Below are 27,046 nucleotides of genomic sequence, written 5' to 3' on the forward strand. Positions count from 1 at the left end.
TGGTTTGGAGCCGGACAAACTTGATTCAACAATAAGTTCTAGTGCATACTTTCTCTGACATAGGCTAAATCCCTTAGAAGATCTAGCCACCTCAAATCCTAAAAAATACCTCAACATGCCTAAATCTTTTAGCTTAAATCTGGAGTGTAACAATTGCTTTGTTTGTGTGATCATATCATGGTTATTCCTAGTTATCACAATATCATCTACATACACTAGCAACATGACAATGTGTGATTGTTGCCTCTTAAAGAATACAGAATAATCTGATTTGGACTGCTGGAATCCACCATCCAAGAGAGCTGTGGTTAACTTGTAATTCCAAGCTCTATAGGCTTGTTTCAACCCATAAAGAGATTTATGAAGCCTACACACAAGATCCTCCCCCTCTGCTTCAGAAATCCTTGGGGCAATGTCATATAAATCTTTTCTTGTAAATCCCCTTGCAAGAAAGCATTATTGACATCAAGCTAATAAAGAGGCCAATTATGCATTGAAGCTAAGGCCAAAATTGTCCTAATAGTGATCATTTTCACAACTGGATAAAATTGCAAGAAAGCATTATTGACATCAAGCTGATAAAGAGGCCAATTATGCATGAAGCTAAGGCCAAAACTGTCCTAATAGTGACCATTTTCACAACTGGAGAAAATTGCAAGAAAGCATTATTGACATCAAGCTGACAAAGAGGCCAATTATGCATTGAAGATAAGGCCAAAACTGTCCTAATAGTGACCATTTTTACAACTGGAGAAAAAGTCTCCTCATGATCAATTCCATCTTGTTGTGTGTACCCTTTGGCAACCAAACGAGCCCTATATCTATCCAAAGTACTATCAGCCTTATACTTAAGTTTATACACCCATTTACAACCAATGAGAACCTTGCCAAGAGGCAAAGGTACTAAAGACTAGCTATGATTGTGCTCTAAGGTTTGGATTTCTTTCTTCATAGCATCTATCCAATTCTGATCCTTAGAAGCCTGAAGAAAACTTGTGGGTTCAACTAAAGAGAGATTGGACAAAAGAGCTTTGTATGAATATGAGATATTGTCATAGGAGACAAAATTGGTGATAAGATACTTGGAAAAATTGCCTGTAGGATTATGTTTAAGTGTAGGACAAATAAAGTCTTGTGTCCATATAGGAGGTTGTGTTTGTCTGCTTGATTTTCAAAGGATAGGAGGTGAAGCAATAGAAGTTTCAGGTGAAAAGGAAGAACATGAGGGTGTTGAATCAAGGGAAGAAAAAGGAATAACAGGAGCTGTAGAATCTAGACTCTGGACAGTAGGTGAAGGAGGTTCTGTAAAAGGTGAATGAGTTGAGTCTAAAACAAGAAAATATGAGTTAATGGGAAAAGGAACCTGGGATGGCTTAGGCAAGGCAAAAGGGAAAATGTTTTCATAGAAAACAACATCCCTGGTTACAAAGACAGAATGTGAAGATAAGTTGTAAAGAATATATCCCTTTGGTGTGAGGGAATAACCCAAGAAAACTGATGGAATAGCTATAGGATGCAACTTGTCTTTAGAAGGAAGAAATGTAGCATAGGCTAAAGATCCAAAAACCTTTAAATGATCCAAGGAAAGAGGTTTATCAAAGAATGTTTCAAAAGGATAAAGACCTTTAAGAACAACCGTGGGAAGTCTATTGATTATATACACAACAGTTTGCACACAATGGCCCCAAAAAATGAGTAGGTATATTAGACTGAATTTTTAAAGCTCTAGCAACTTCTAATATGTGCATGTGTTTCCTCTCAACAATACCATTTTGTTGAGGGGAATAAGCACATGAGCTTTGATGAATAATTCCCTGGCTACTCAATAGAGCATGACAATCTTTGTTGAAGAACTCTAAACCATTATCAGTCCTAATGCATTTAGGAATCAAGTGATATTGTGTATGGACCATTCTAAGGAAGTGTTTTATGGTAGAAAAAGTTTCAGAGTTGAATTGCATGAGAAACAACCAAGTCATCCTAGAGTGGTCATCAACTATGGTAAGGAAATATCGGGCATTACCATGAGTGGGAGTTTTGTATGGACCCTAGACATCCATATGCAACAAATTAAAGTTATGCTGTGTGTGGGATATACTGTGTGGAAAGGGTATTCTGGTCTGTTTGGCCAAAAGGCAAATAGGACAATGCAAGGCAGGATGTTCAGTTTGCACATTAGATTTAGACAATTTAGGATGAATGAGTGACAAAGTTGCATAAGAGACATGCCATAACCTTTGATGCCATAGTGAAAAATTGTGAGAGACAGAATTTGACACAAACGAAATAGGTATTTTATTCATATTTGAGCTAAAAGATACAACTTGTGATGAATGTGTATTACTACAAACAAACTTATTGATTTGTCCTAAGGCTGATACAACAGATGAAATTTTGAACTTTGGATCATAAAAGTAAAGACCTTGACTATGCTTACCAATCCCCTTCAATTTGCCATTGTAAAGATCTTGAATGAGGCAAAAATAAGGATAGAAAGTGACAAAACAATTGTTAGAAGCAGTAAGTTTCGAAACTGAAAGTAAATTGTGATGAAAATCTAGGTCATGTAAAGCGTTTGACAAGTGTATGTTACTGTCCAACATAACAGATCTTACATTCCTAACATAGGTTTTTGCTCCATTTGGTAAACTGACAAGGTATCTAGAAGATGGTTCAACAGCATAAGGAAACTTCAAAACAGACTGATTAAAAGTCATGTGATCAGTCGTGCCAGTATCAATGATCCAATTATCATTATCAAAATAAGAAAACAAGGCAACATCATTACCTGCAAGATTAGCAGTAGAAGGAGAAACATTTTCTTTGCCTAGTAGCTGGAGTAGTTGATTGTACTGGTCTGTAGTCAGAACTGGACCAATGATTGACCCAGAGTTTCCAAAGTTGCTAACATCCAGTGATTCTGAAGACTGAACTTGATTAGCAGAAGCTTTTCACTTAGAATTCTTCCCCTTTGTGAACTGGAAATCAGGTGGATACCCATTCAACTTGTAGCAATTCTCCCGTTTGTGTCCAGAAATATGACAAAACTCACACTTAATGTATGGTTTTTTTCCTTTATATTTTTGCCCCTGACTCTGATTCTTGCCACTTCCAATATGATTGGCATAAAGTGCAGTAGTCACTTCTGAACTCAGAGTCATTCTAGCCAAAACTTTCTGGCTCTTGTCTTGATTTACTACTGAGTAAGCCTGTTTAACACTCGGTAAGGGATTCATAAACAAGATTTGACTTCGAACCATGGAGTAAGACTCATTCAATTCCATTAGGAATTGCAACAACTTCTGCTGGTTCAAGTGTTCTAGATAAGCTTTAGCCGAAACACTATCAGGTACAGGAAGACTAACCAAAGAGTCAAGCTCATCCCACAACGATTTGAGCTTATTGTAGTAGATAGCCATAGTATTGGTTCCTTGTGTTAGGTTAGCAATTTCCCGATAAAGACCATAAACTCTAGTTCCACTCATTTTGTGACATTAATCCTTCAAATCCTGCCATACCTGAGCAGCACTCGTCGAGTAAACAATTCTATTAAAGATCTATATGTAGAAACCGAATTGAAGATCCAGGCAAGAACCAATGAATTGCACCTCTCCCACTGTGGAATCAAGCGAGAGTGTATTGATGATTTGGTGCATGTGCCAATAACAAACCCTAATTTGTTCTTGGCACAGAGAGATATCATCATTGCTCGACTCCAGATATTGTAGTTTTTCATCCCGATGAGCTACTCAGAAACTAGTACAGAACCTGTTGTATCCGATGGATGTACATAGAGCAGTGAATTGGAATCAATTGATGGAATTACTGCTTCCTCTATCGGATTTGCCATGATAGCTTCTAGAATCAAGAATTAGAGCTTAGATCAAACTGGAAATTGAAATCGAAAAGAGGAATTCGAAGAATGTTAAGTCTTATCGCACTTTCTTGAACCACAAAAGAAGGTTTAATCGGCTTGATTTACTGATCAAGAAACGAAGAATTTTGTTGCTCTAATACCATATTGCAGAAACTAAAATTGACATAGAGAGATGAATTTTGGGGAAAAATACTTGGTCTTTATTGAAGGCACTGTTTTCTTTTATATACAAACTTAGTCAACTGAGCTAATCTGAGCTAGAGTGCATTAACCAATTAAGCTAACTAAAAAAAACTGATTAACTAACAAATAAATTAATTACAATATTACAACTTGATTTGACTATTATACCCTTATTCGTCTAATAAGAAGTGAACATAATTGTTCCAGGAGCTCTTGAACTACAGAGGATCTTCAGTTATTCTATGCTTGAAATCAAGTAAAGCTAGTTTGTCAGACTCGATTGATGCATATTCCAAGCCTGAAATCATCTGCAAAAGATGATGAAGGAGATGTAACAGAAACCTTTTAAAATTCAAAGGATTATCCTCCATTGTTTTGGGACATGCATAGTTCTAGCAAGGAAAGTGTGAAATGCCCATTTGAGCTACATAAAAGCCTAAGTAAAAGAAATCAACTTGACAAAAATTAAATGTTACTGGGCCCATAAATATTTTATGCATCATATCAAGAAATCTTGAATTATTGTTAATTGATATCATACTTATCTGCAAAAGTAAACCCATCAAATCAGGAAGATGTCTTTTCATATTCATTATCAAGAAGGAAATGCAGGTTCAAAGAACCTGAACTTGAAATAATGCAAACAATATTTATAGAGGATATAAGTATACAACACGAAATTCTAGCTTCCCTTAGTAGGTTTCACCGATGAGTTTTGTTATGTTACGGAAGGTAAAATGACATTGATGATATAATTACTAATGGTGGGTGTGGTTTGAGAAATGTTTTAGTGGGTATAAATAATTAAGATGTTTAGTTGGGAATAATAAAATTATCCATAGAGACTTTTATTGAATTATCTTTCCTTTTTAATATATAATAATAATAATATATTATTATTATTATTATTATTTACATAAATTCTTTTAACCCCTATATTTGAGAATTTAGCTAAAACACCCCCAACAAAGTTTAAATTTTAACAAAATACCCTCAGCCATCCAAGACCACTACTGACAGCTGGCCACCATCGCTTGCCACTGGCGTCAGTCACCAAAATAGCGCACGACCGGCGAGATCAGGTTGGCTGTGCGCCATTTTGGCTGTTTTCGGCCAGATCAAAGGCCGAAAATGGCCATATCCATGCTGATCTGGCTATTTTTGGCTAGATCAAAGGCCGAAAATAGCCATATCGCCATTGGTTTGGTCAGAAACGACCACAAATGGCCGCTCTATTTTGGCCGTTTTCGGCCAAATCCACGTCGATATGGCTGTTTTTGGCCTTCGATCTAGCCGAAAATAGCCAGATCGGCGCACGACCGGCCAGATTCTGCTGGTCGTGCATCAATCTAGCACTATTGCCGATGGTCGGCGGTGGTCTTTGGTGGGTGGGGGTATTTTGTTAACTTTTAAACTTTTTGTGGCTGGAGTGTTTTAGCTAAATTCTAAAATGTAGGGGGTCTGGGCTGATTGTTATTTAGTAGATATTTGAGGGCAATTGTGTTCAGAATGGTATTTAATTAAGGCAAAATGGATATAAAATTAAGATTACCCCGGTAATCTTTAAATATCACCTCCTGAGGAGGTAATCTGATTACCTCATATTTAACTCATAGTAATCACTATTGGTATTGAAAGATTACTAAAATCTTTTATTACTTGACAACCAAATAAGGGAATATCCAGAATTAAAGATAGATTACCGAAGTTATCTTTCTAGAGCCCTAACCAAACACATCTTAAGAGTAAACGACTTTTTCCCACCCAAGGTTTACTTTAATGAAACTTTTCCATCCAAAAAGTTTCGAAATACAATTTTAATACCCAAAGTTTATATTATGTTACTACCCAAAATACACTTCCTTTAGGCTTTGTGATTCGGCGGCAAACAGAGAGCAAGCTGTTGGGGCTTTTGAAGAGGGGAGGTCGTTGAGTCTTTTGGTGGTGATATGTTGGATTTTGGTGGTCAGGATTGGTCGGAATCTGACTTGGATGGGCGGTTGTGCGTTCCACAAATTGCTTGATTGTCGGGGTTGGCGAGAGCAAGGTTTGAAGGGCTTTAGTGAGTGATGAACATGGAAGAGAATGGTGATGGTGTGGGGTCGCAATGATATCGGAATCGGCTGGCGATTGGCTGCGATATCAATTTGATATAGTCTTCAAAATTTTAATAACTTTCGAAAATCGCTGAGAAGTTTGACGTTTATTGATTTCAGTCGTACTTAAAATCAGTTTGATATAGTCTTTAAAATTTTAAAAATAAAAAGAAGAAAAGGAAAAAAAAATTAGGTTATAAAGTAATATTATTGAACTAATTTTACTTTATTTATGCTTGCAAATTAAAGAATATGTTTAAGAGTTTTACTTTTCAATTTTGGTAGCGTTTATGTTAGGATTTGATTAAAGTATAAGTTATTTATTGTCTAAAAAATGTTGTTATATATTTTAGGCGAATATAATAAAATAAATAAGGAAAATGGTTTAATCAATATTGTTAAAGACATTGATAATTACTTGTTTATTGAGCTGAGTGTTTTTATTGAGAAACACAAGTAAACAAAGTAATGACGAAAACAAATTCAAAAAACAACTTAAAATGAGAAGAAAATAAATAATATTTTAATATGAATAATAAAAATTTTAGTTTTTATTATTATTATTTCTAAACATTATAATTGAAATATTAATAAAATTATAGAAAATAACACTTAAATCTGTAAAATTTTTGGTTAGTATAAAAACTATTCCTTTTAGTTTCAATAATAATTTTTAAGCGTTAGATCTATGTTGTTAGTAATACTGAATGACGATTGACGGCTATGATCATGCCATATGCTAAATTTCAGTGTCAATTCTATCAGGCCATCCGTCCGATCTCCCAAGCACAATCAAACGGCAGTTGCTATTTAAGTACCCAACCCTTAGTCAACCTCAATCAAAAGGTTAATGTACTTTTATTTTAGCCGTTGGATTAAATAGAATGTTCCAAGGATCTACAATGAACTATATTAAATAAAATTAATTTATCAAAAAAATTTAAATATTACTTAGATACTTCATAATCATACTTAACTTTGTGTCAAAAGAGTTGTACGATAATTTAATATCAATAACATTAAATATATCATTATTTTGATTATATAATATGATTGTGGCTATTTTTTATTTTACATGTGTTATGTCAAAAAAAAAAAAAAATTAATTTCTACTAATAATAAAAGAATATTTAAAAAATAGGGCCCATCCCTTCAACAATGATATTGACCAGACCACTCTACCGACGTAGCTCTCTCTACCTTCTCCATTCTGAAGACAATTTCTTAGCTAGTAACAGCAGAGATTGAGCATGATCTATGGAGATCTGTTTTCATCTTTGAAATTGGGTCCATCACAACAACTGTCGGTGTTCAGTGAATCTCCTCTTTCCGCACTTCTCCTTCAATCACAACTTTAATGAGCCACTAAATTCCATAACAGCAGCCTACGTTGAATTTAAGTAACGATAAGACATTGCATTAGTGCGTCACGATAATAAAAAACAAATAGAGGTTCATTCAGTAGGATTTTCTGCAGAAAAAAACAAAACAAGAAGAATTTATCACTACTTTACGAGCTTTCCATGTAATTTTCTCTCGCATTGCACAAATTTTCCGCGTAAGAAGACTTGCTTTTTGATCATCACAACATAGACTTTAGTATGCGTTAGCTTAATAGCTTTGTAATATAAAGAGAAGCCATGGATTGAAGCTGAACATATACAGATTATCAAAACAGCAAGAACATATTTCTTCCATTTCATAGATTCTTCGAAAAATGAATGCTAACGTTTTCGGGGCAGCATTCTTAGTTTTCATCCCTTCTATCCTTCTTAGTTACTCTCGAATCACTTTCTCCCACGGCGCCAATCCTGGAAGTGAAACAGATAAACTAGCTTTGCTCGCTTTCAAAAGTCAGGTTACCTATGATCCCTTTGGAGAATTGAGTACCTGGAATGATTCTCTTGGGTTTTGCCAGTGGCATGGCATCACTTGCAGCCTTCGACACCGAAGGGTCACAGCTCTGAATCTCCCCGACCAAAATTTGACAGGTACCATTTCTTCATACATAGGAAACTTGACATTCCTCAGAATTATAAATCTTCAAAACAACCATTTCTACGGTGACATACCACATGAAATGGGCCGTCTGTTTCGGTTGCGAGCCATGGTGTTCAACCGTAACATGTTTCAGGGAGAGATTCCCATTAATCTCACTCGTTGTTCAGAACTCAGGACTCTTGACTTAGTCATGAATAAGCTGGAAGGGACAATTCCTGCTGAACTAGGCACTTTGTTTAAATTAACTGGACTTGGGCTTGCCGTCAACAATCTGACTGGATCCATCCCTCAGTCACTTTCAAACCTTTTGTTTCTAGAGAAGCTTTCTCTATCAGAAAACAGTCTCAGCGGCGATATCCCTGTTGGGCTTGGCCAATTGAAGAGGCTGAACATGTTCCAAATTTCAGTAAATAACTTCCTAACAGGTTCAATTCCCTCCCAGCTCTTTAATATCTCTTCTATGGAGTACTTTGCTGTAACAGGCAACCAACTTGTCGGAGAAATCCCACCTTACATTGGACTCACACTTCCTAATATCCGTGTACTTCTTTTCGCGGGTAATAGGTTTACAGGAGCTATACCTCACACAATATCTAATGCAAGTAAACTTGAACAGCTAGATTTTTCAAATAATCATTTTACTGGTTCAATACCTGTAAATCTGGGAAGATTGAAAAATCTGACCTTGCTCAACTTTGCTAGAAATAACCTTGGAACTGAGGAGGGTGATGACCTCAGTTTTCTCTCCTCTTTGGTTAACTGTACCCACTTGAAAGTACTCAGCCTGAGCAAAAATAGTTTGCATGGGAAATTGCCGGATTCCATTGCTAATTTCTCATCTGAACTTACCTATTTATTAATGGGACAAAACCAGATATCTGGTAGCATCCCAACAGGTATTGAAAAACTCAAAAGTTTGATCTCAATAGGCATGGAGGAGAATCTTCTCACAGGAATCATTCCAATTACTGTGGGATATCTCTCGAAACTACAGATATTGTCCATATTTGGAAACAGTTTTTCAGGTGAAATTCCTTCCTCCCTTGGAAATTTAACTTACTTGTCAGAACTAAGTTTAGATAACAATTCCATACAGGGAAGCATACCTTCAAGTCTAGGGAACTGCCAACTACTGCAGAATTTAGGTCTCTCAGGAAACAACCTTTCTGGGGCCATACCATTTCAAGTTATTGGTCTACCTTCCTTATCAGGATGGTTGGACTTGTCTCGCAATCATTTAACTGGCCCTATACCTTTGGAAGTAGGTAGCCTGAAAAATATACGAATGCTAGACTTATCAGAGAATAAATTATCAGGGCAAATTCCAAGTTCACTTGCAAATTGTCTTAGCCTGGCGAGCCTAAATCTGAGAGAGAATTCCTTTCAAGGACATATCCCTCCTATAAGTTCTTTAAAAGGTCTTGAAGACCTTGATATTTCGCAGAAAAACATTACAGGGAAAATCCCCAATTTCTTGGATACATTTCTGTTTCTGCAAACGTTAAACCTGTCCTTCAATAATCTTGAGGGTGAGGTACCAAAAGAAGGTATCTTTAAAAATGCAAGTGCAGTTTCAATCATAGGAAATGGTCAGCTTTGCGGAGGAATCCCAGAATTGCATTTGCATAGCTGCCCATCCATTGGCTACAGGAAATTATGGCAACGACTCGCTTTCAAAATAACAGCTTCCTTGGCTATTTGCTTGCTTTCAATATGCTTTGTGGTAATAGTCTGTTGGAGGAGAAAAGGAAGAAAAGCGTTGGTTGATTCTCCTATGGAGGGTAAGTATTTGAAGATTTCTTATGCAGAGCTCCTGAAAGCAACAGAAAGGTTCTCCTCAGCAAATTTGATAGGCAGTGGGGGCTATGGTTTCGTGTATAAAGGCAGTCTAGGCCGCGAGGAAACACCTGTTGCAGTGAAGGTACTAGATCTTCAACAAAGGGGAGCTTCAAAAAGCTTCACTGCTGAATGTGACGCCTTGAGGTGCATTCGACATCGCAATCTTGTGAAAATAATCACTTCTTGCTCAAGTCTAGATAACAAAGGCAATGAATTCAAGGCTTTGGTTTATGAGTTCATGCCTAATGGGAGTTTAGAAGAGTGGTTACATCAAAATAATGAATTGGAAAATCCGAGGCCAAATCTGAATTTGATGCAAAGGCTGAGCATCGCCATTGATGTAGCGAATGCATTGGAGTATCTCCACCACCATTGCCACACACGCATTGTTCATTGTGATCTTAAGCCAAGCAATGTACTACTTGACAATGACATGGTCGCCCATGTTGGTGATTTTGGGTTAGCAAGGCTACTTTATGATAACCCTCCTCAAGACCCAACCAGCTCAAGTAGGTTAAAGGGCTCCATCGGTTATGTCTCTCCAGGTAACACCAACCCTTTTCTTAGAATCTTATTAAGGCTGCATTTGGTTCTTGAAAAGGGTAACAGAAGATTAAAAGAACCAAGTATTTTTTTTTTTTTTAATAAAAAATTTAAGAATCGATTTTCAGTGTCCTTTTTAAGAATCAAAAGGGAGACTAACAGATTTTTCATTACTTGTGAGTAACCTTTTCTCTTTCGTATTAATTATTAAGTGTTCATTTTTAATTAAAAACAGAGTATGGATTATCTGGTGAGGTTTCAACATATGGAGATGTGTACAGCTTCGGCATCCTATTGCTGGAAATGTTCACTGGAAGGAGACCAACCGATGACATGTTCAAGGAAGGCCTTAGTCTACACAGCTTTGTAAAGATGTCAGCACCAGATCAAGTTGCTGATATCGTGGACTCAACAATTCTGGAAGAAGCTCTTCAAGTCGAAGATCGCAGAGGCATATTGCAACCAACCTTACAAGGCAAGATTCACGAGACTCTAGTCTCATTGTTGAGACTAGGGCTCCAGTGCTCCGCAGAATTGCCAAGCGAAAGAAAGCAGATCAAAGATGTCGCCGTGGAATTGCAAGAAATCCAAAAATTGCTTCTGGCTTTCAGGTTATAAGCAGCTTAGATATGTCAACGACTATAAGCATGCTTTAACGTTGCAGTTAACGAATAAAAGTGATCAAATTCAATGTAACATGGTTGGCAAAGTGAAAGAGGTTTTGATCTAGGGTTTTGAAATGAAAAGAGAAGGATGGGGAAGAAGAAGATGAAAAGCGGTTAAGGGGTGAGACGGTAACCGGAAAATATGAAAAGAGACGATTAACCTGTAAAGGAGTTTTACAAATTTAACTAAGTTCCAATTTTTTGCCTAGAAAGAGTGTAAAATTCCCCTCTTAACCTTTCATAGTTAAATTATTTTAACGGCGTTAGGTCAAAGGGTAATTTTTGAATAATTTTCAAAATATAAGGGGGTTTTAAGTACCCCTATATTCCGTGTCTAACTAATAATTTTAGAAAATTTAAAATCAATCCGTCTAAAATTTATAATAATTCCAATCAAGATTTTAAAACTTCATATTCTATAAAGAAATAATACATATTTTTTGGCCAAAATTCTTTGATTTTATTAGGACGATTAAATATAATTTTAATCTTGATTTAGATTAAATAGAAGGAACAAGAATATAATCAAATGCTTAAATCTACTCTGTAAATATATACGGTTGTGTTTGGTTTACTATTTAGAATAGTATTCTATTATCTTTTTTGTCTAAATAATAAAAGTTAACATTTATTTTTATATTCAAATAAAACAATTTTTAAAATCCTATCTTACTACTTTTTTATCGTTGTCTCTCTCATCTTTTATATGCTCTCTCTAACAACTTCTTTTATATGCTCTCTCTGACAACTATCTTTCTTCTTCTTCTTCTTCCATGCATTCACCACCTACGCAAACGTCTTCATTCCTCTTCTTCTTTGTTGTTCTTTTTCTTCTTCATCACTCCTTCACCAAGCGACGAAAACTCTCTTCCTCCCTTTATCTCTCTCTCTCCATAGATAGTTTGACCAGCTCATTCTTCTTCTTTTTTACTCATTCACTAGGTGACGCAAACACGATATGATAACTTTGGTGTTTTAAAAAAAAGGTTCCTTATTCTAGATGGCATGAATAGTTACCCGTTAGAGAAACAAGCTAAAATTGCTATCGCAGGTTATGTACTTCATAATTTTATCAAAAGATACAATATGCAGAACTCTATCCTCGAACGGTTTAATGAAGATAGAGTTTATGAGCAAGAATATTTTGATGTCGAAAACGGGGTAGAAGATGAAGGGAATGGGGAGGGATCGAGTCAATCACATTAACATATTATAGACGACATGGTGACTCTGCGGGATAGCATAACTACTGAAATGTGGGCACAACATTTGACCATGTCGTAGTTGTTAATAGAGTATAGGTGTACGAATGATTGTTAGAGTTGATAATTAGTAGCTTCGTATTATTAATTCAGATATGTATTAATGTAGTGTTTTTAAATGATGTATTAATACTTGAAATTAATATGAAGAATTTGTTTTTAATTTAGTGTTTAAAAAAATTACCAAACAAATATTTAATATTATTAAAATGTAAATTGAAAAGTTTTAGGCTATAATAATAAATTATTTTAATGAAGTGCACCAAAATATTCTATCAATAAATCCTTTATAAAAAAAATATACCAAACAATTATTCAACAATTTATTCAACTCTAATATAATATTCAAAAATTTTACTAAACACATTTTCATATTCAAATCATATTCTCGTAATAACAATTCAACTCAACTCAACTCAACTTAACTTTTTCAAAAATACTACTCTAAATACTCTACAAAACACAACCTATATATATTTTTTATCATCGGGGGTGTTCGGGTAAGTTTATGCACCTCAACTAATTTCTCGAGACCTTAGAACTGTCGACCTGGTAAGAGTTCTTGTGGCCACCACTATTAGTGTCTCGAGAGACTTGAACTTAGGAGCCCATAAAGCTTTCTTTTGCTCTTTTACCATTAGGCCACTCAGTAGTGATTACTCCATAAATATTGCTAATGTGTGACACAAATTCCTTTTATATTGTTCTTATCTATTTGGGCGTTTAGTAAGGGCATTTTTGTATTGTCAAGGACTTAAGGTTTTAGTATATAAACTCCCTAACGTCATTGGTGAGAAACTATTTTATTCTTTTTCTTCCTGAAATCTATTGAGAAAGAGAGATAATAGATTTGTAATCAGACTTTTATTATAGTGGATTATTTTCCATTCTCTACCCGTGGTTTTTCCCAATTTAAGTTTTCACGTAAAGTCTTTGTGTCACTTGTTTTATATTTCTCACTTGTTTTATTTGACTTTCATAGATTTTGAGCATATTTCATAACAAACTTTATTGAATATTAATGCATTTACAACCTTAACTTCCCCACCTAATAACTTTATTGAATAATAATGCAGTTACAACCTTACCTTCAACCCACTGAATAAATTTGCTGGCAATGGCCATTTTCCCCGCTGGTCACCGATGATGTAATAGTTTCCGAATTACGAGATAGTTGACTCCCAAAACATATTTAAATAAACAGTAGTTTTAACTCAATTTGTTGTTCAAGCAAACGTGTCATTAGATCAACCAAGACTCAGGTTCTCCGTAGTTGCATATGTTGAATTTAAGTAACAATTGTCCAATTGATTAAGAATGGAAGTACTTTGGCTCCAGCCTCCAGCTGCACTAATATTAAATAAAACATATCCTGAAACTTCCAAAAACTAAATAAAGGTTCATTCAATATGATTTTCTGCATAAAAAGCAAAACTAGAAGAATTTATTACTGACTAAAGAGCTTTCCCTGTAATTTCCACTCGCCTTGCACAAATTTTCCACTTAAAAATTCTTGTTGATGATCATCACATAATAGATTATACTATGTGTTTGCTTAAGAATTTTGTACTATAAGTTTCCTGTGGGGAAATTTTCTTCCATTTCATAGATTCTTCGAAAAATGAATGCTAATGTAAAACCCCATTTCCTAATTTAGTTAATTAATTCTCTTTCTATTTGATTTTTGGTATTGTTGTAAGAAAGGGGTATTTCTGTTATTTTTAAAGTTTGCGTTAAGGGGTGAAAACAAAGGAAATAAATTCTGATGGGTTTGCCGTATCAAGAGGGGAAAATCTGGACACTTTTGCTAGGAGAAGCTTATGTGGCGGGGTTAGATAAAGTTAAGAGAGATTGGGGGGCAGATTCGAAATTTCAGAAGAAAAAAAAGGGGACTGTTTTGTTTAAAAAAGAAGAAAAGGGCTGTTCGCCCAAATGAAGAAAAAGAAGACGAGAACTGAGGGAGAAAGCGAGAGCAAAGCAGAAAAAAAAAAAAAAAAAAAAGGAGAAAGAGAGAAAAGATAGAAGAGAGGATTGAAAGAAAGAAAGAAGAAGAAAAGAAGAAAAACGAGAAGAGATGAGAATGGGTTCGGCTGAAAATGGTAGAGTGAGAGAGAAGAGTGGAGGAGAGTGCAGGGAGCTTCGACTGAGTTAGAATAGTGAGTGGATCTAAACTGTTTTCCTTAAAAACTTAAACTTATGCCATTGCATGTTGATTTTCTTTTACTACCGTCCATTTGTTTTTGCAAAAATCTTTACAAGCATGATGTTTGTGAGATATTTATTCTAGTTTGCTTTTGGCTAATTAAGTTGAATTGTGTTGGTGGCCGAAATCTTGTTGTAAAAATGAAAGTTAACTGGTTTGTGTTGTTACATTTGCTTCGGCTGCATGCATAATAAGGTGTTGGTTGAAAATAGCTAGCTAGAAATTGATTTGAGTATGAAGCTTGCTAAACTTTACCTTAGCATGTCCCGGCTGAGCAAATTTTTGAGTTAAAGTGTCTCAGATCTGAATTTAACAAAGCTGATTTGTGTTGCATGTCACCAGATCTTTCCTAAAAACACAAGACTCATGTTTGTATATTAATGTCTTGTTGAGAGCCTTGTTATTTTGTGAAGACTGCTTAAATTGTTTTCTTTTACATGTTTTTGGACGAATCTTTGAAGTGCTTGATTGAGTTTTTAAGTGGGATGCATTTGCTTATTAATTGTAACCACGTGCACTTGGCTGGATACATATTAAGATGATGGTTGACTTGTGTTTTTGATGAAATTATTGCTGGGTATTAAACTGCATACTTGACTGGATACCATGTTAAAGAAAGGACTGAGATTTGTGATGTTGGTAAATAATTTTCTCGGTAAAAAGTCAAAATGGGGTGCTTTTCGTCAGTTTTGAAAGTATGCTTTAAAAACTTGCATTTTACCCCCTATATTCCATGAAATCTCATATGTTGGCATGATTTATCATTATATGAAATATTCTTATATTATTATTATTATTATTATTATTATTATTATTATTATTAGGTTTAATTATAATTATAATGTGTTATATGAGTTTTGACTTTCAAACGTGATATTTGCTTATGATTTGTATCAGACATATGCTAAGATCATGTGATGTTGAAGTAATTTTTAAATCTCGGTTAAACTGTCAGTTTTTGAAACATGTTTAGAAAGTTGCAGTTTCACCCATATATGTGATTTTTGAATATTATGTCGTATATGTATGACTTATAAACACATACGTAATATGCTCTTGACTTACATGTTACTTGAGATTATGCATGAGATTGTTGTGGTGCTAAAACCACCCTACGAAGTACCCATCCCCTAGAGATACAGATTATTAGATCTAGTTTATGGCTTTACGCATGCGTATGACAGTTATCAGTGCTCTGCCTAGGCGTTGAGTGGTCCGTCAGGTATGACAGTTTTGAGGCTCTGCCCGCGCGATGATAAACCTTGCCGGGTATGACAGGTACATCCCTCGCTGTGCCTGCGTGTGAGATGCCCACCAGGTATGACAGATTTTCCCTAGGGTACTAGTTGTGGTGAGAGTTTTTAATACCAAATGTTGAGGTTTTATTCAGAATCCGATACAATTAAAGGAAGTAAGACAGAGTACAATTTACTGAGTGTAGGATGGTTAGAAATAAATCACATATTGCATACGTGAATGGGGTGGTTGCTTCCATTGCATATTCATATAATTATATTGTCGTCAGGATTTGCTTAAGAATTGTTGTATGTTATCATTATTTTTTTAAGGAACTTTTATAAACCTTCCCTTTCCCCCACTCACTGAGTATTTCAGCTCACCCCTTTTTAAATGTTTTTCCCCTTTCACCAGGACCTCCCGGAGATCGTGCCGAGCAGTGAGTCTCCGCTCAGGGTTGTGCCACGCATCAACATCTTTTTATGTGGGTTTTATATTTATGTCGTATTGTATTTTTTTGGACTTTCGTTTCAAAAACTCATGTTTCCCATCATGTATTTCCTTTTGTTTATGTTTCAAAATGTGTTGTATAAGTGGAAAACTTGATACACAAGTTTCCCTAAATCTTTTTTTTTGTAAAACGAAAGATGGTGCATGTTTTTTTTGAGATGCTGGAAATGGAAATACTATAATGTTATTCAGAAAAAGTAAGTCATTTAACAGGTTTCACAGTTTTTGAACATGACACATATCGGGTATCTCAGTCTTGTGGGAGCACCCAGATCCTACGGGATGAGGAAATTCGGGATGGGTCGTGTCAGCTAACGTTTTCGGGGCAACATTCTTAATTTTCTTCCCTTCTATCCTTCTTAGTTACTCTCCAATCACTTTCTCCCACGGCGCCAATCCTGAAACAGATAAACTAGCTTTGCTCGCTTTCAAAAGTCAGGTTACCTATGATCCCTTTGGAGCATTGAGTACTTGGAATGATTCTCTTGGGTTTTCCCAGTGGCATGGCATCACTTGCAGCCTTCGACACTGAAGGGTCACAGCTCTGAATCTCCCCGACCAAAATTTGATAGGTACCATTTCTTCATACATAGGAAACTTGACATTCCTCAGAATTATAAATCTTCAAAACAACCATTTCTACGGTGACATACCACATGAAATGGGCCGTCTGTTTCGGTTGCGAGCCATAGTGTTCAACTGTAACATGTTTCAGGGAGAGATTCCCATTAATCTCACTCGTTGTTCAGAACTCAGGACTCTTGACTTAGTCATGAATAAGCCGGAAGGGACAATTCCTTCTGAACTAGGAATTCTGTTGAAATTAATTGGACTAGGACTTGCCATCAACAATCTAACTGGACCCATCCCTCGGTCACTTTCAAACATCTCGTCTCTAGAGCAGCTTTCTCTATCAGAGAACAGTCTCAGCGGCAAAATCCCTGTTGAGCTCGATTGGCTGAAGAGGCTCAACATGTTTCAAATATCGATAAATAAGTTCTTAACAGGTCCAATCCCGACCTAGCTCTTCAATATCTCTTCTATGGAGTACTTTGGTGTGGCGGAAAACCAACTTGTTGGAGAAATCCCACCTTACATTGGACTAACATTCCTAATATCCGTGTACTTCTCTTTGGGATTAATAGGTTTACAGGGGCAATACCTCATGCAATATCTAATGCAAGTAAACTTGGAAAGCTAGATTTTTCACAAAACTTTTTTACTGGCTCAATACCTATAAATCTGGGAAGATTGAAAAATCTGATCAGGCTCAACTTTGCTGTAAATAACCTCGGAACCGAGGAGGGTGATGACCTTAGCTTTCTCAAATCTTTAGTTAACTGTACCAACTTAGAAGTACTCAGCCTAAGCAATAATAGCCTTGGGAAATTGTCGAATTCTATTGCTAATTTCTCATCCCAACTTACCTATTTATACATGGGAGAGAACCGGATATCTGGTAACATCCCAACAGGTATTGGAAATCTGAAAAATTTGATCTCAATAGGCATCGAGAAGAATCTTCTCACAGGAGGCATTCTAATATCTATGGGATATCTCTTGAACCTGCAAATCTTGTCCTTGTTTGGAAACAGTTTTTCAGGTGAAATTCCTGCATCCCTTGGAAATTTAACTTACTTGATAGAACTCAGTTTAGATGAAAATTTCATACAGGGAAGCATACCTTCAACTCTAGGGAATTGCCAACTACTGCAGAGTTTAGGTCTCTCAGAAAACAACCTATCTGGAGATATACCATTTCAAGTTATTGGCCTACCTTCCTTATCAGAATGGTTGGACTTGTCTCGCAATCATCTAACTGGGTCCATACCCTCAGAAATTGGTAACCTGAAAAATATTCGACTATTAGACTTGTCACAGAATAAATTATCAGGTGAAATTCCAAGTTCGTTTGCAAATTGTATTGGCCTCGAGCGCCTACATCTGAGAGATAATTCCTTTCAAGGACAAATCCCTCCGTCTTTAAGTTCCTTAAAAGGTCTTCAAGACCTTGATCTTTCGCGGAACAACTTTACGGGAAAAATCCCTAATTTTTTGGAGACATTTCTGTTTTTGCGAACGTTAAACCTGTCCTTCAATAATCTTGAGGGTGAGGTACCAAAAGAAGGCATCTTTACAAATTCAAGTGCACTTTCAGTCACAGGAAATGCTAAGCTTTGCGGTGGAATCCCAGAATTGAATCTGCATAGTTGCCCATCCAATGGCTCCAGGAAATTCTGGCAACAACCCACTTTCAAAATAATAATTGTAACAGCTTCTTTGGCTACTTGTTTACTTTTAACATGCTTTGTGATAGTCTGTTGGAGGAGAAAAAGAAGAAGAAAAGCTTTGCTTGATTCTCCTATGGAGGATAAGTATGTGAGGATTTCTTATGCAGAGCTCTTGAAAGCAACAGAAAGGTTCTTCTCTGCCAATTTGATAGGCAGTGGGGGTTATGGTTTCGTGTATAAAGGCAGCCTATGCCATGAGGAAACACCTGTTGCAGTGAAGGTACTAGATCTTCAACAAAGGGGAGCTTCAAAAAGCTTCATTGCTGAATGTGATGCCTTGAGGTGCATTCGACATCGCAATCTTGTGAAAATAATCACTTCTTGTTCAAGTGTAGATAGCAAAGGCAATGAATTCAATGCTTTGGTTTTTGAGTTCATGTCTAATGGGAGTTTAGAAGAGTGGTTTCATCAAAATGATGAGTTTGAAAATCCGAGGCCAAATTTGAATTTGAAGCAAAGGCTGAGCATCGCCATTGATGTAGCAAATGCATTGGAGTATCTCCACCACCATTGCCACACATGCATTGTTTATTGTGATCTTAAGCCAAGCAATGTACTACTTGACAATGACATGGTCGCCCATGTTGGTGGCTTCGGGTTAGCAAGGCTGCTTTACGAGAACCCTCAGGACCAAACCAGCTCAAGTCGGTTAAAGGACTCCATCGGTTATGTCGCTCCAGGTAACACGAGCCTTTTTCTTAGAATCTCATCTCTCAAGCACCCAGTTTTTTTGGGTAAAAAAATTAAGCATTCATTTTTAATGTCCTTTCCAAGAATCAAAGGGAAGATCAATATATTTATCGTAAGTTTTCATAAACTTTTCTCTTTGGCATTGATTATTAAGTGATAGATCGGCACACTACCGATCAAATCCATTTGGTAGTACGTCATTATACCAGATTTCAACCACTTCCGACGGTGGTGATCGGAACCTGGTAAATATGGGTGAATATGGGTGTTTTTGTCAATTTCTAAACTTTTTTTGGGGGATGTTTAATTAAATTAATAAACTTAAAGGATTTAAAAATAGTTAAATAAAATATAATAGTATTTTCAGAATAAGAAACAAACTAGTATGAATAGGATAGTGAAAAATATTAAACCGAACAAACCAAATGTTACTGGCCCATAAATATTTTATGCACCATATCAAGAAATCTTGAATTATTGTTAATTGATATCATTCTTATTTGCAAAAGTAAACCCATCAAATCAGGAAGATCTCTTTTCATATTCATTATCAAGAAGGAAATGTAGGTTCAAAGAACCCGAACTTGAAATAATGCAAACAGTATTTATAGAGGATACATGTATACAACACGAAATTCCAGCTTCCTTTGTAGGTTTTACAGATGAGTTTTGTTATGTTGCGGAAGGTAAAATGACATTGATGATATAATTACTAATGGTGCGTGTGGTTCGAGAAATCTTTTAGTGTGTATAAATAATTAAGATGTTTAGTTGGGAAGAATAAAATTATTGCCAGAGACTTTTACTGAATTACCCTTCTTTTTTAATATATAATGATAATAATAATAATAATTATTATTATTATTTACATAAATTTTTTAACCCCTTATATTTGAAAATTTAGCTAAAACACCACCAACAACAAAGTTATAATTTTTAACAAAATACACCTAGCCACCTAAGACCACCGTTGACAGTTGGCCAACACTGCCGGCCACCAGCGTCAGTCACCAAAACAGTGCACGACCGACGAGATCAGGCTTGTTGTGCGCCATTTTGGCTGTTTTCGGCCAGATCGAAGGCCGAAAATAGCCATATCGTCGTGGATCTGGTCAGAAATGTCCGCTTTATTCTGGTTGTTTTCGGCTAGATCCAGGGCAATATGGCTGTTTTCTGCCTTTGATCTAGTTGAAAACAGCTAGATCGATGCATGGCCGACCAGATTTCGTTGGTCGTGTGTCAATCTGGCACCATTGTTGGTGGCCGGCGGTGGTCTTTGGTGGCTGGGGGTATTTTGTTAACTTTTAAACTTTTTGTGGTTGGGGTATTTTAGCTAAATTCTAAAATATAGGGGGTATGGGCTAATTGTTATTTGGTAGACATTTGAGGGTAATTGTGTTTGGAATGATATTTAATTTAGGCAAAATGGTTATAAAATTAAGATTACCTCGGTAATCTTTAAATATCACCCCCTGATGAGGTAATCTAATTACCTCCTATTTAACCCATAGTAATCACTATTGGTATTGAAAGATTATTGAAATCTTTTATTACTTGACAACCAAACAAGGGAATGTCCAGAATTAAAGATAGATTATCGAAGTTATTTTTCTAGAGCCTTAACCAAACACACCTTAAGAGTAAACGACCTTTTTCCACCCAAGGTTTACTTTAATGACACTTTTCCATCCAAAAAGTTTCGAAATACAATTTTAATACCCAAAGTTTATATTCCGTTACTACCCAAAATACATTTCCTTTAGGCTTTGTAATTCGGCGGCGAACAAAGAGCAAGCTGTTGGGGCTTTTGAAAATGGGAGATCAGTGAGTCTTTTGGTGGTGGCAGGTTAGATTTTGGTGGTTGAGATTAGTCAGAATCTGACTTGGATGGGTGGCTGTGTGCTCCACAAATCGCTTGGTGTTGGATAGTAACGATACTGGAATCGGCTAGCGATTGGCTACGATATCAATTTGATATAGTCTTCAAAATTTTAATAACTTTCAAAAATCGCTGAGAAGTTTGACGTTTATTGATTTCAGTCATACTTAAATTCAGTTTGATATAGTCTTTAAAATTTTAAAAATAAAAAGAAAAAAAGGAAAAAAAATTAGGTTATAAAGTAATATTGTCGAACTATTTTTACTTTATTTATGCTTGCAAATTAAAGAATATGTTTAAGAGTTTTACGTTTCAATTTTGGTAGCTTTTATGTTAGGATTTGATTAAAGTATAAGTTATTTATTGTCTAAAAAATGTTTTTATATATTTTAGGCGAATATAATAAAATAAATTGGGAAAATATTTTTTGTATTTAAAAATGGTTTAATCAATATTGTTAAAGACGTTGATAATTACTTGTTTATTGAGTTAAGTGTTTTTATTGGGAAACACAAGTAAACAAAGTAATGACAAAAACAAATTCAAAATTCAAAAAGCAACCTAAAATGAGAAGAAAATAAATAATATGAATAATAAAAATTTTAGTTTTTTTTTTTATTATTTCTAAACATTATAATTGAAATATTAATAAAATTATAGAAAATAACACTTAAATCTGTAAAAAATTTTGTTAGTATAAAAACTGTTCCTTTTAGTTTCAATAATAATTTTTAAGCATTAGATCTATGTTGTTGGTAATACTGAATGACGGCTATGATCATGTCATATGCTAAATTTCAGTGTCAATTCTATCAGGCCATCCGTCTGATCTCCCAAGCACAATCAAACGGCAGTTGCTATTTAAGTACCCAACCCTTAGTCAACCTCAATCAAAAGGTTAAATGTACTTTCATTTTAGCCGTTGGATTAAATAGAATGTTCCAAGGATCTACAATGAACTACATTAAATAAAATTAATTTATAAAAAATATAAAAATATTAATTTAAATATTACTTAAATAGTTTTTTTACTACTTTCATGATCATACTTAACTTTGTGTCAAAAGAGTTGTACGATAATTTAATATCAATAACATTAAATATATCATTATTTTGATTATATAATATGATTGTGGCTATTTTTAATTTTACATGTGTTATGATAAAAAAAATTAATTTCTACTAATAATAAAATTTAGAGTAAGTAAATTAATTGATAGAGTGTCTCACCTATTTTAGAACTCTTTCGTTTTTTCTTTATATAGCCAAAAAATTCAAGCCTTTATATATTGAAATTTTTATTTATAAGAACAATAATTAATAATTTAAGTAAAGTAGAAAGTAATTTAATTGGAAAATAAAAATATGAGACAAATTAATATAAGTGATTAGAAAGAACATGCATGAGAATGTATAGAATACTAAAAGGAAAGAGAAAATCAGTCAATGAGTTGTGATTAAAATATAAGAAAAACTTGTAAACTTTAGAAGAAATTACATTAATATTTCTCATTAAAAAATAGTTTTGCTTACTCATAATAGATTACAAGTTGGGATTTGGCAATAAATAAAACATTTTTTCGGGTGTTAATAAGAGTAATCATTAGAGTTTTTATTTGATCAATAGTTTCAGGGTCCAGATAAATTAATTGAGATACGTATAAATTGGTTTGGATACCTCCGAAATAAAACATTGAAGAGTGGATGTTTTAAAAAAGGAAATGTAAGGAATTTTTTGTGGGTCAAGAGGGGCAAGTGCCCCTCCTTGCCCCTATGTGGTTCCGTTAGTGTGACCTTGGACTCTAGATGTCATGTCAACAATGTTATAAAATCTATATACGATGGTACTAAATTATTGTGAAATTATACGATCATACAACGAAAAAATAAACTCAAGAACAAACCTTAGTACCTTGGTAAACAACGCACAAATAATAAAAGAATATTTAAAAAATAGGGCCCATCCCTTCAACAATGATATTGACCAGACCACTCTACCTACCTTCTCCATTCTGAAGACAATTTCTTAGATAGTAACAGCAGAGATTGAGCATGATCTATGGAGATCTGTTTTCATCTTTGAAATTGGGCCCATCACAACAACTATCGGTGTTCGGTGAATCTCCTCTTTCCGCACTTCTCCTTCAATCACAACTTTAATGAGCCACTAGCTTCAATAGCAGCAGCCTATGTTGAACTTAAGTAACGATAAGACATTGCAATAGTGCGTCACGATAATAAAAAACAAATAGTGGTTCATTCAATAGGATTTTCTGCAGAAAAAAAAAACAAAACAAGAAGAGTTTATCACTCATTTTAAGAGCTTTCCATGTAATTTCCTCTCGCATTGCACAATTTTTCCGCGTAAGGAGTCTTGCTTTTTGATCACCACAACATAGACTTTAGTATGTGTTAACTTAATAGCTTTGTAATATAAAGAGAAGCCATGGATTGAAGCTGAACATATACAGATTATCAAAACAGCAAGAACATATTTCTTCCATTTCATAGATTCTTACGAAAAATGAAGCTAACGTTTTCGGGGCAGCATTCTTAGTTTTCTTCCTTCTATCCTTCAGTTACTCTCGAATCACTTTCTCCCACGGCGCCAATCCTGGAAGTGAAACAGAAAACTAGCTTGCTCGCTTTCAAAAGTCAGGTTACCTATGACCCCTTTGGGCAGAGTTCCTGGAATGATTCTCTTGGGTTTTGCCAGTGGCATGGCATCACTTGCAGCCTTCGACACCGAAGGGTCACAGCTCTGAATCTCCCTGACCAAAATTTGAGGTACCATTTCTTCATATATAGGAACTTGACATTCCTCAGAATTATAAATCTTCAAAACAACCATTTCTACGGTGACATACCACATGAAATGGGCCGTCTGTTTCGGTTGCGAGCCATGGTGTAACCGTAACATGTTTCAGGGAGAGATTCCCATAATCTCACTCGTTGTTCAGAACTCAGGACTCTTGACTTAGTCATGAATAAGCTGGAAGGGACAATTCCTGCTGAACTAGGCACTTTGTTTAAATTAACTGGATTGGGCTTGCCGTCAACAATCTGACGGATCCATCCCTCAGTCACTTTCAAACCTTTTGTTTCTAGAGAGCTTTCTCTATCAGAAACAGTCTCAGCGGCGATATCCCTGTTGGGCTTGGCCAATTGAGAGGCTGAACATGTTCCAAATTTCAGTAAATAACTTCTAACAGGTTCAATTCCCTCCCAGCTCTTAATATCTCTTCTATGGAGTACTTTGCGTTGACAGGCAACCAACTTGTCGGAGAAATCCACCTTACATTGGACTCACACTTCCTAATATCCGTGTACTTCTTTTCGCGGGTAATAGGTTTACGGGGCTATACCTCACACATATCTAATGCAAGTAAACTTGAACAGCTAGATTTTTCAAATAACATTTTACTGTGGTCAATACCTGTAAATCTGGGAAGATTGAAAAATCTGACCTTGCTCCACTTTGCTAGAAATAACCTTGGAACTGAGGAGGGTGATGACCTCAGTTTTCTCTCTCGGTTAACTGTACCCACTTGAAAGTACTCAGCCTGAGCAAAAATAGTTTGCGTGGGAAATTGCCGGATTCCAGTTGCTAATTTCTCATCTGAACTTACCTATTTATTAATGGGACAAAACCGATATCTGGTAGCATCCCAACAGGCATGAAAAACTCAAAAGTTTGATCCAATAGGCCTGGAGGAGAATCTTCTCACAGGAATCATTCCAATTACTGTGGGATATCTCTCGAAACTACAGATATTGTCCATATTGGAAACAGTTTAGGTGAATTCCTTCCTCCCTTGGAAATTTAACTTACTGTCAGAACTCAGTTTAGAGACAAATCCATTCAGGGAAGCATACTTCAGTCTAGGGAACTGCCAACTACTGCAGAATTTAGGTCTCTCAGGAAACAACCTTTCTGGGGCCATCCATTTCAAGTTATTGGTCTACCTTCCTTATCAGGATGGTTGGACTTGTCTCGCAATCATTTAACTGGCCCTGTACCTTTGGAAGTAGGTAGCCTGAAAAATATACGAATGCTAGACTTATCAGAGAATAAATTATCAGGGCAAATTCCAAGTTCACTTGCAAATTGTCTTAGCCTGGCGAGCCTAAATCTGAGAGAGAATTCCTTTCAAGGACATATCCCTCCTATAAGTTCTTTAAAGGTCTTGAAGACCTTGATTTTTCGCAGAATAACTTTACAGGGAAAATCCCCAATTTCTGGATACATTTCTGTTTCTGCAAACGTTAAACCCGTCCTTCAATAATCTTGAGGGTGAGGTACAAAAGAGGTATCTTTAAAAATGCAAGTGCAGTTTCAACATAGGAAATGGTCAGCTTTGCGGAGGAATCCCAGAATTGCATTTGCATAGCTGCCATCCATTGGCTACAGGAAATTATGGCAACGACTCGCTTTCAAATAACAGCTTCCTTGGCTATTTGCTTGCTTTCATATGCTTTGTGGTATAGCTGTTGGAGGAGAAAAGGAAAGAAAGCGTTGGTTGATTCTCCTATGGAGGGTAAGTATTTGAAGATTTCTTATGCAGAGCTCCTGAAAGCAACAGAAAGGTTTCCTCAGCAAATTTGATAGGCAGTGGGGGCTATGGTTTCGTGTATAAGGCAGTCTAGGCCGCGAGGAAACACCTGTTGCAGTGAAGGTACTGATCTTCAACAAAGGGGAGCTTCAAAAAGCTTCACTGCTGAATGTGACGCCTTGAGGTGCATTCGACATCGCAATCTTGTGAAAATAATCACTTCTTGCTCAAGTCTAGATAACAAAGGCAATGAATTCAAGGCTTGGTTTATGAGTTCATGCCTAATGGGAGTTTAGAAGAGTGGTTACATCAAAATAATGAATTGGAAAATCCGAGGTCAAATCTGAATTTGATGCAAGGCTGAGCATCGCCATTGATGTAGCGAATGCATTGGAGTATCTCCACCACCATTGCCACACACGCATTGTTCATTGTGATCTTAAGCCAAGCAATGTGCTACTTGACAATGACATGGTTGCCCATGTTGGTGATTTGGGTTAGCAAGGCTACTTTATAACACCTCCTCAAGACCAACCAGCTCAAGTAGGTTAAAGGGCTCCATCGGTTATGTCTCTCCAGGTAACACCAACCCTTTTCTTAGAATCTTATTAAGGCTGCATTTGGTTCTTGAAAGGGTAACAGAAGATAAAAGAACAAGTATTTTTTTTTTAAATAAAAAATTTAAGAATTGATTTTCAATGTCCTTTTCAAGAATCAAAGGGAGACTACAGATTTTTCAGTAGTTGTGAGTAAATTTTTTCTTTCGTATTAAGTGTTCATTTTTAATTAAAAACAGAGTATGGATTATCTGGTGGGTTTCAACATATGGAGATGTGTACAGCTTCGGCATCCTATTGCTGGAAATGTTGACTGGAAGGAGACCAACCGATGACATGTTCAGGAAGGCCTTAGTCTACACAGCTTTGTAAAGATGTCAGCACCAGATCAAGTGGCTGATATCGTGGACTCAACAATTCTGGAAGAAGCTCTTCAAGTCCAAGATTGCCGAGGCATATTGCAACAACCTTACAAGGCAAGATTCACGAGACTCTAGTCTCGTTGTTGAGACTAGGGCTCCAGTGCTCCGCGAATTGCCAAGCGAAAGAAAGCAGATCAAAGATGTAGCCGTGGAATTGCAAGAAATCCGAAATTGTCTTGGCTTTCAGGTTATAAGCAGTTTAGATACGTCACTATAAGCACTTTAACATTGCACTTACG

At 35.8% G+C, this 27,046-nt stretch overlaps 2 protein-coding genes and 1 pseudogene across 2 annotated transcripts; all 3 read left to right on the plus strand.

Annotated features, from left to right (window-relative positions):
- Window positions 1-7,873: 7,873 nt before the first annotated feature.
- LOC116119637 (putative receptor-like protein kinase At3g47110) lies at window positions 7,874-11,157 on the plus strand. Its single transcript, XM_031405579.1, has 2 exons — window positions 7,874-10,541; window positions 10,775-11,157. Exons 1-2 carry the CDS (start codon window positions 7,874-7,876, stop codon window positions 11,155-11,157), a joined length of 3,051 nt encoding a protein of 1,016 aa, XP_031261439.1.
- A 5,919-nt stretch (window positions 11,158-17,076) lies between these two features.
- LOC116119638 (putative receptor-like protein kinase At3g47110) lies at window positions 17,077-22,177 on the plus strand. Its single transcript, XM_031405580.1, has 3 exons — window positions 17,077-17,390; window positions 17,561-19,386; window positions 22,077-22,177. Exons 1-3 carry the CDS (start codon window positions 17,077-17,079, stop codon window positions 22,175-22,177), a joined length of 2,241 nt encoding a protein of 746 aa, XP_031261440.1.
- Window positions 22,178-25,623: 3,446 nt separating this feature from the next.
- On the plus strand, window positions 25,624-26,749 carry LOC116119639 (annotated as a pseudogene).
- Window positions 26,750-27,046: the final 297 nt, after the last annotated feature.

The sequence above is a fragment of the Pistacia vera genome, unplaced genomic scaffold (assembly GCF_008641045.1).
Source record: "Pistacia vera cultivar Batoury unplaced genomic scaffold, PisVer_v2 Contig898, whole genome shotgun sequence".
NCBI classification, from domain to species: Eukaryota; Viridiplantae; Streptophyta; class Magnoliopsida; order Sapindales; family Anacardiaceae; genus Pistacia; species Pistacia vera.

Bases quoted from the DNA above. Each gene is read 5' to 3' on its own strand.
- LOC116119637 (XM_031405579.1), top strand. From the start codon at position 7,874: ATGAATGCTAACGTTTTCGGGGCAGCATTCTTAGTTTTCATCCCTTCT. The intron at 10,542-10,774 runs GTAACACCAACC...AATTAAAAACAG, and splicing joins CATCGGTTATGTCTCTCCAG to AGTATGGATTATCTGGTGAG.
- LOC116119638 (XM_031405580.1), top strand. From the start codon at position 17,077: ATGGGCCGTCTGTTTCGGTTGCGAGCCATAGTGTTCAACTGTAACATG. The intron at 17,391-17,560 runs GTTTCAAATATC...TGGGATTAATAG, and splicing joins TGGCTGAAGAGGCTCAACAT to GTTTACAGGGGCAATACCTC. The intron at 19,387-22,076 runs GTAACACGAGCC...GCTAAATTTCAG, and splicing joins CATCGGTTATGTCGCTCCAG to TGTCAATTCTATCAGGCCAT.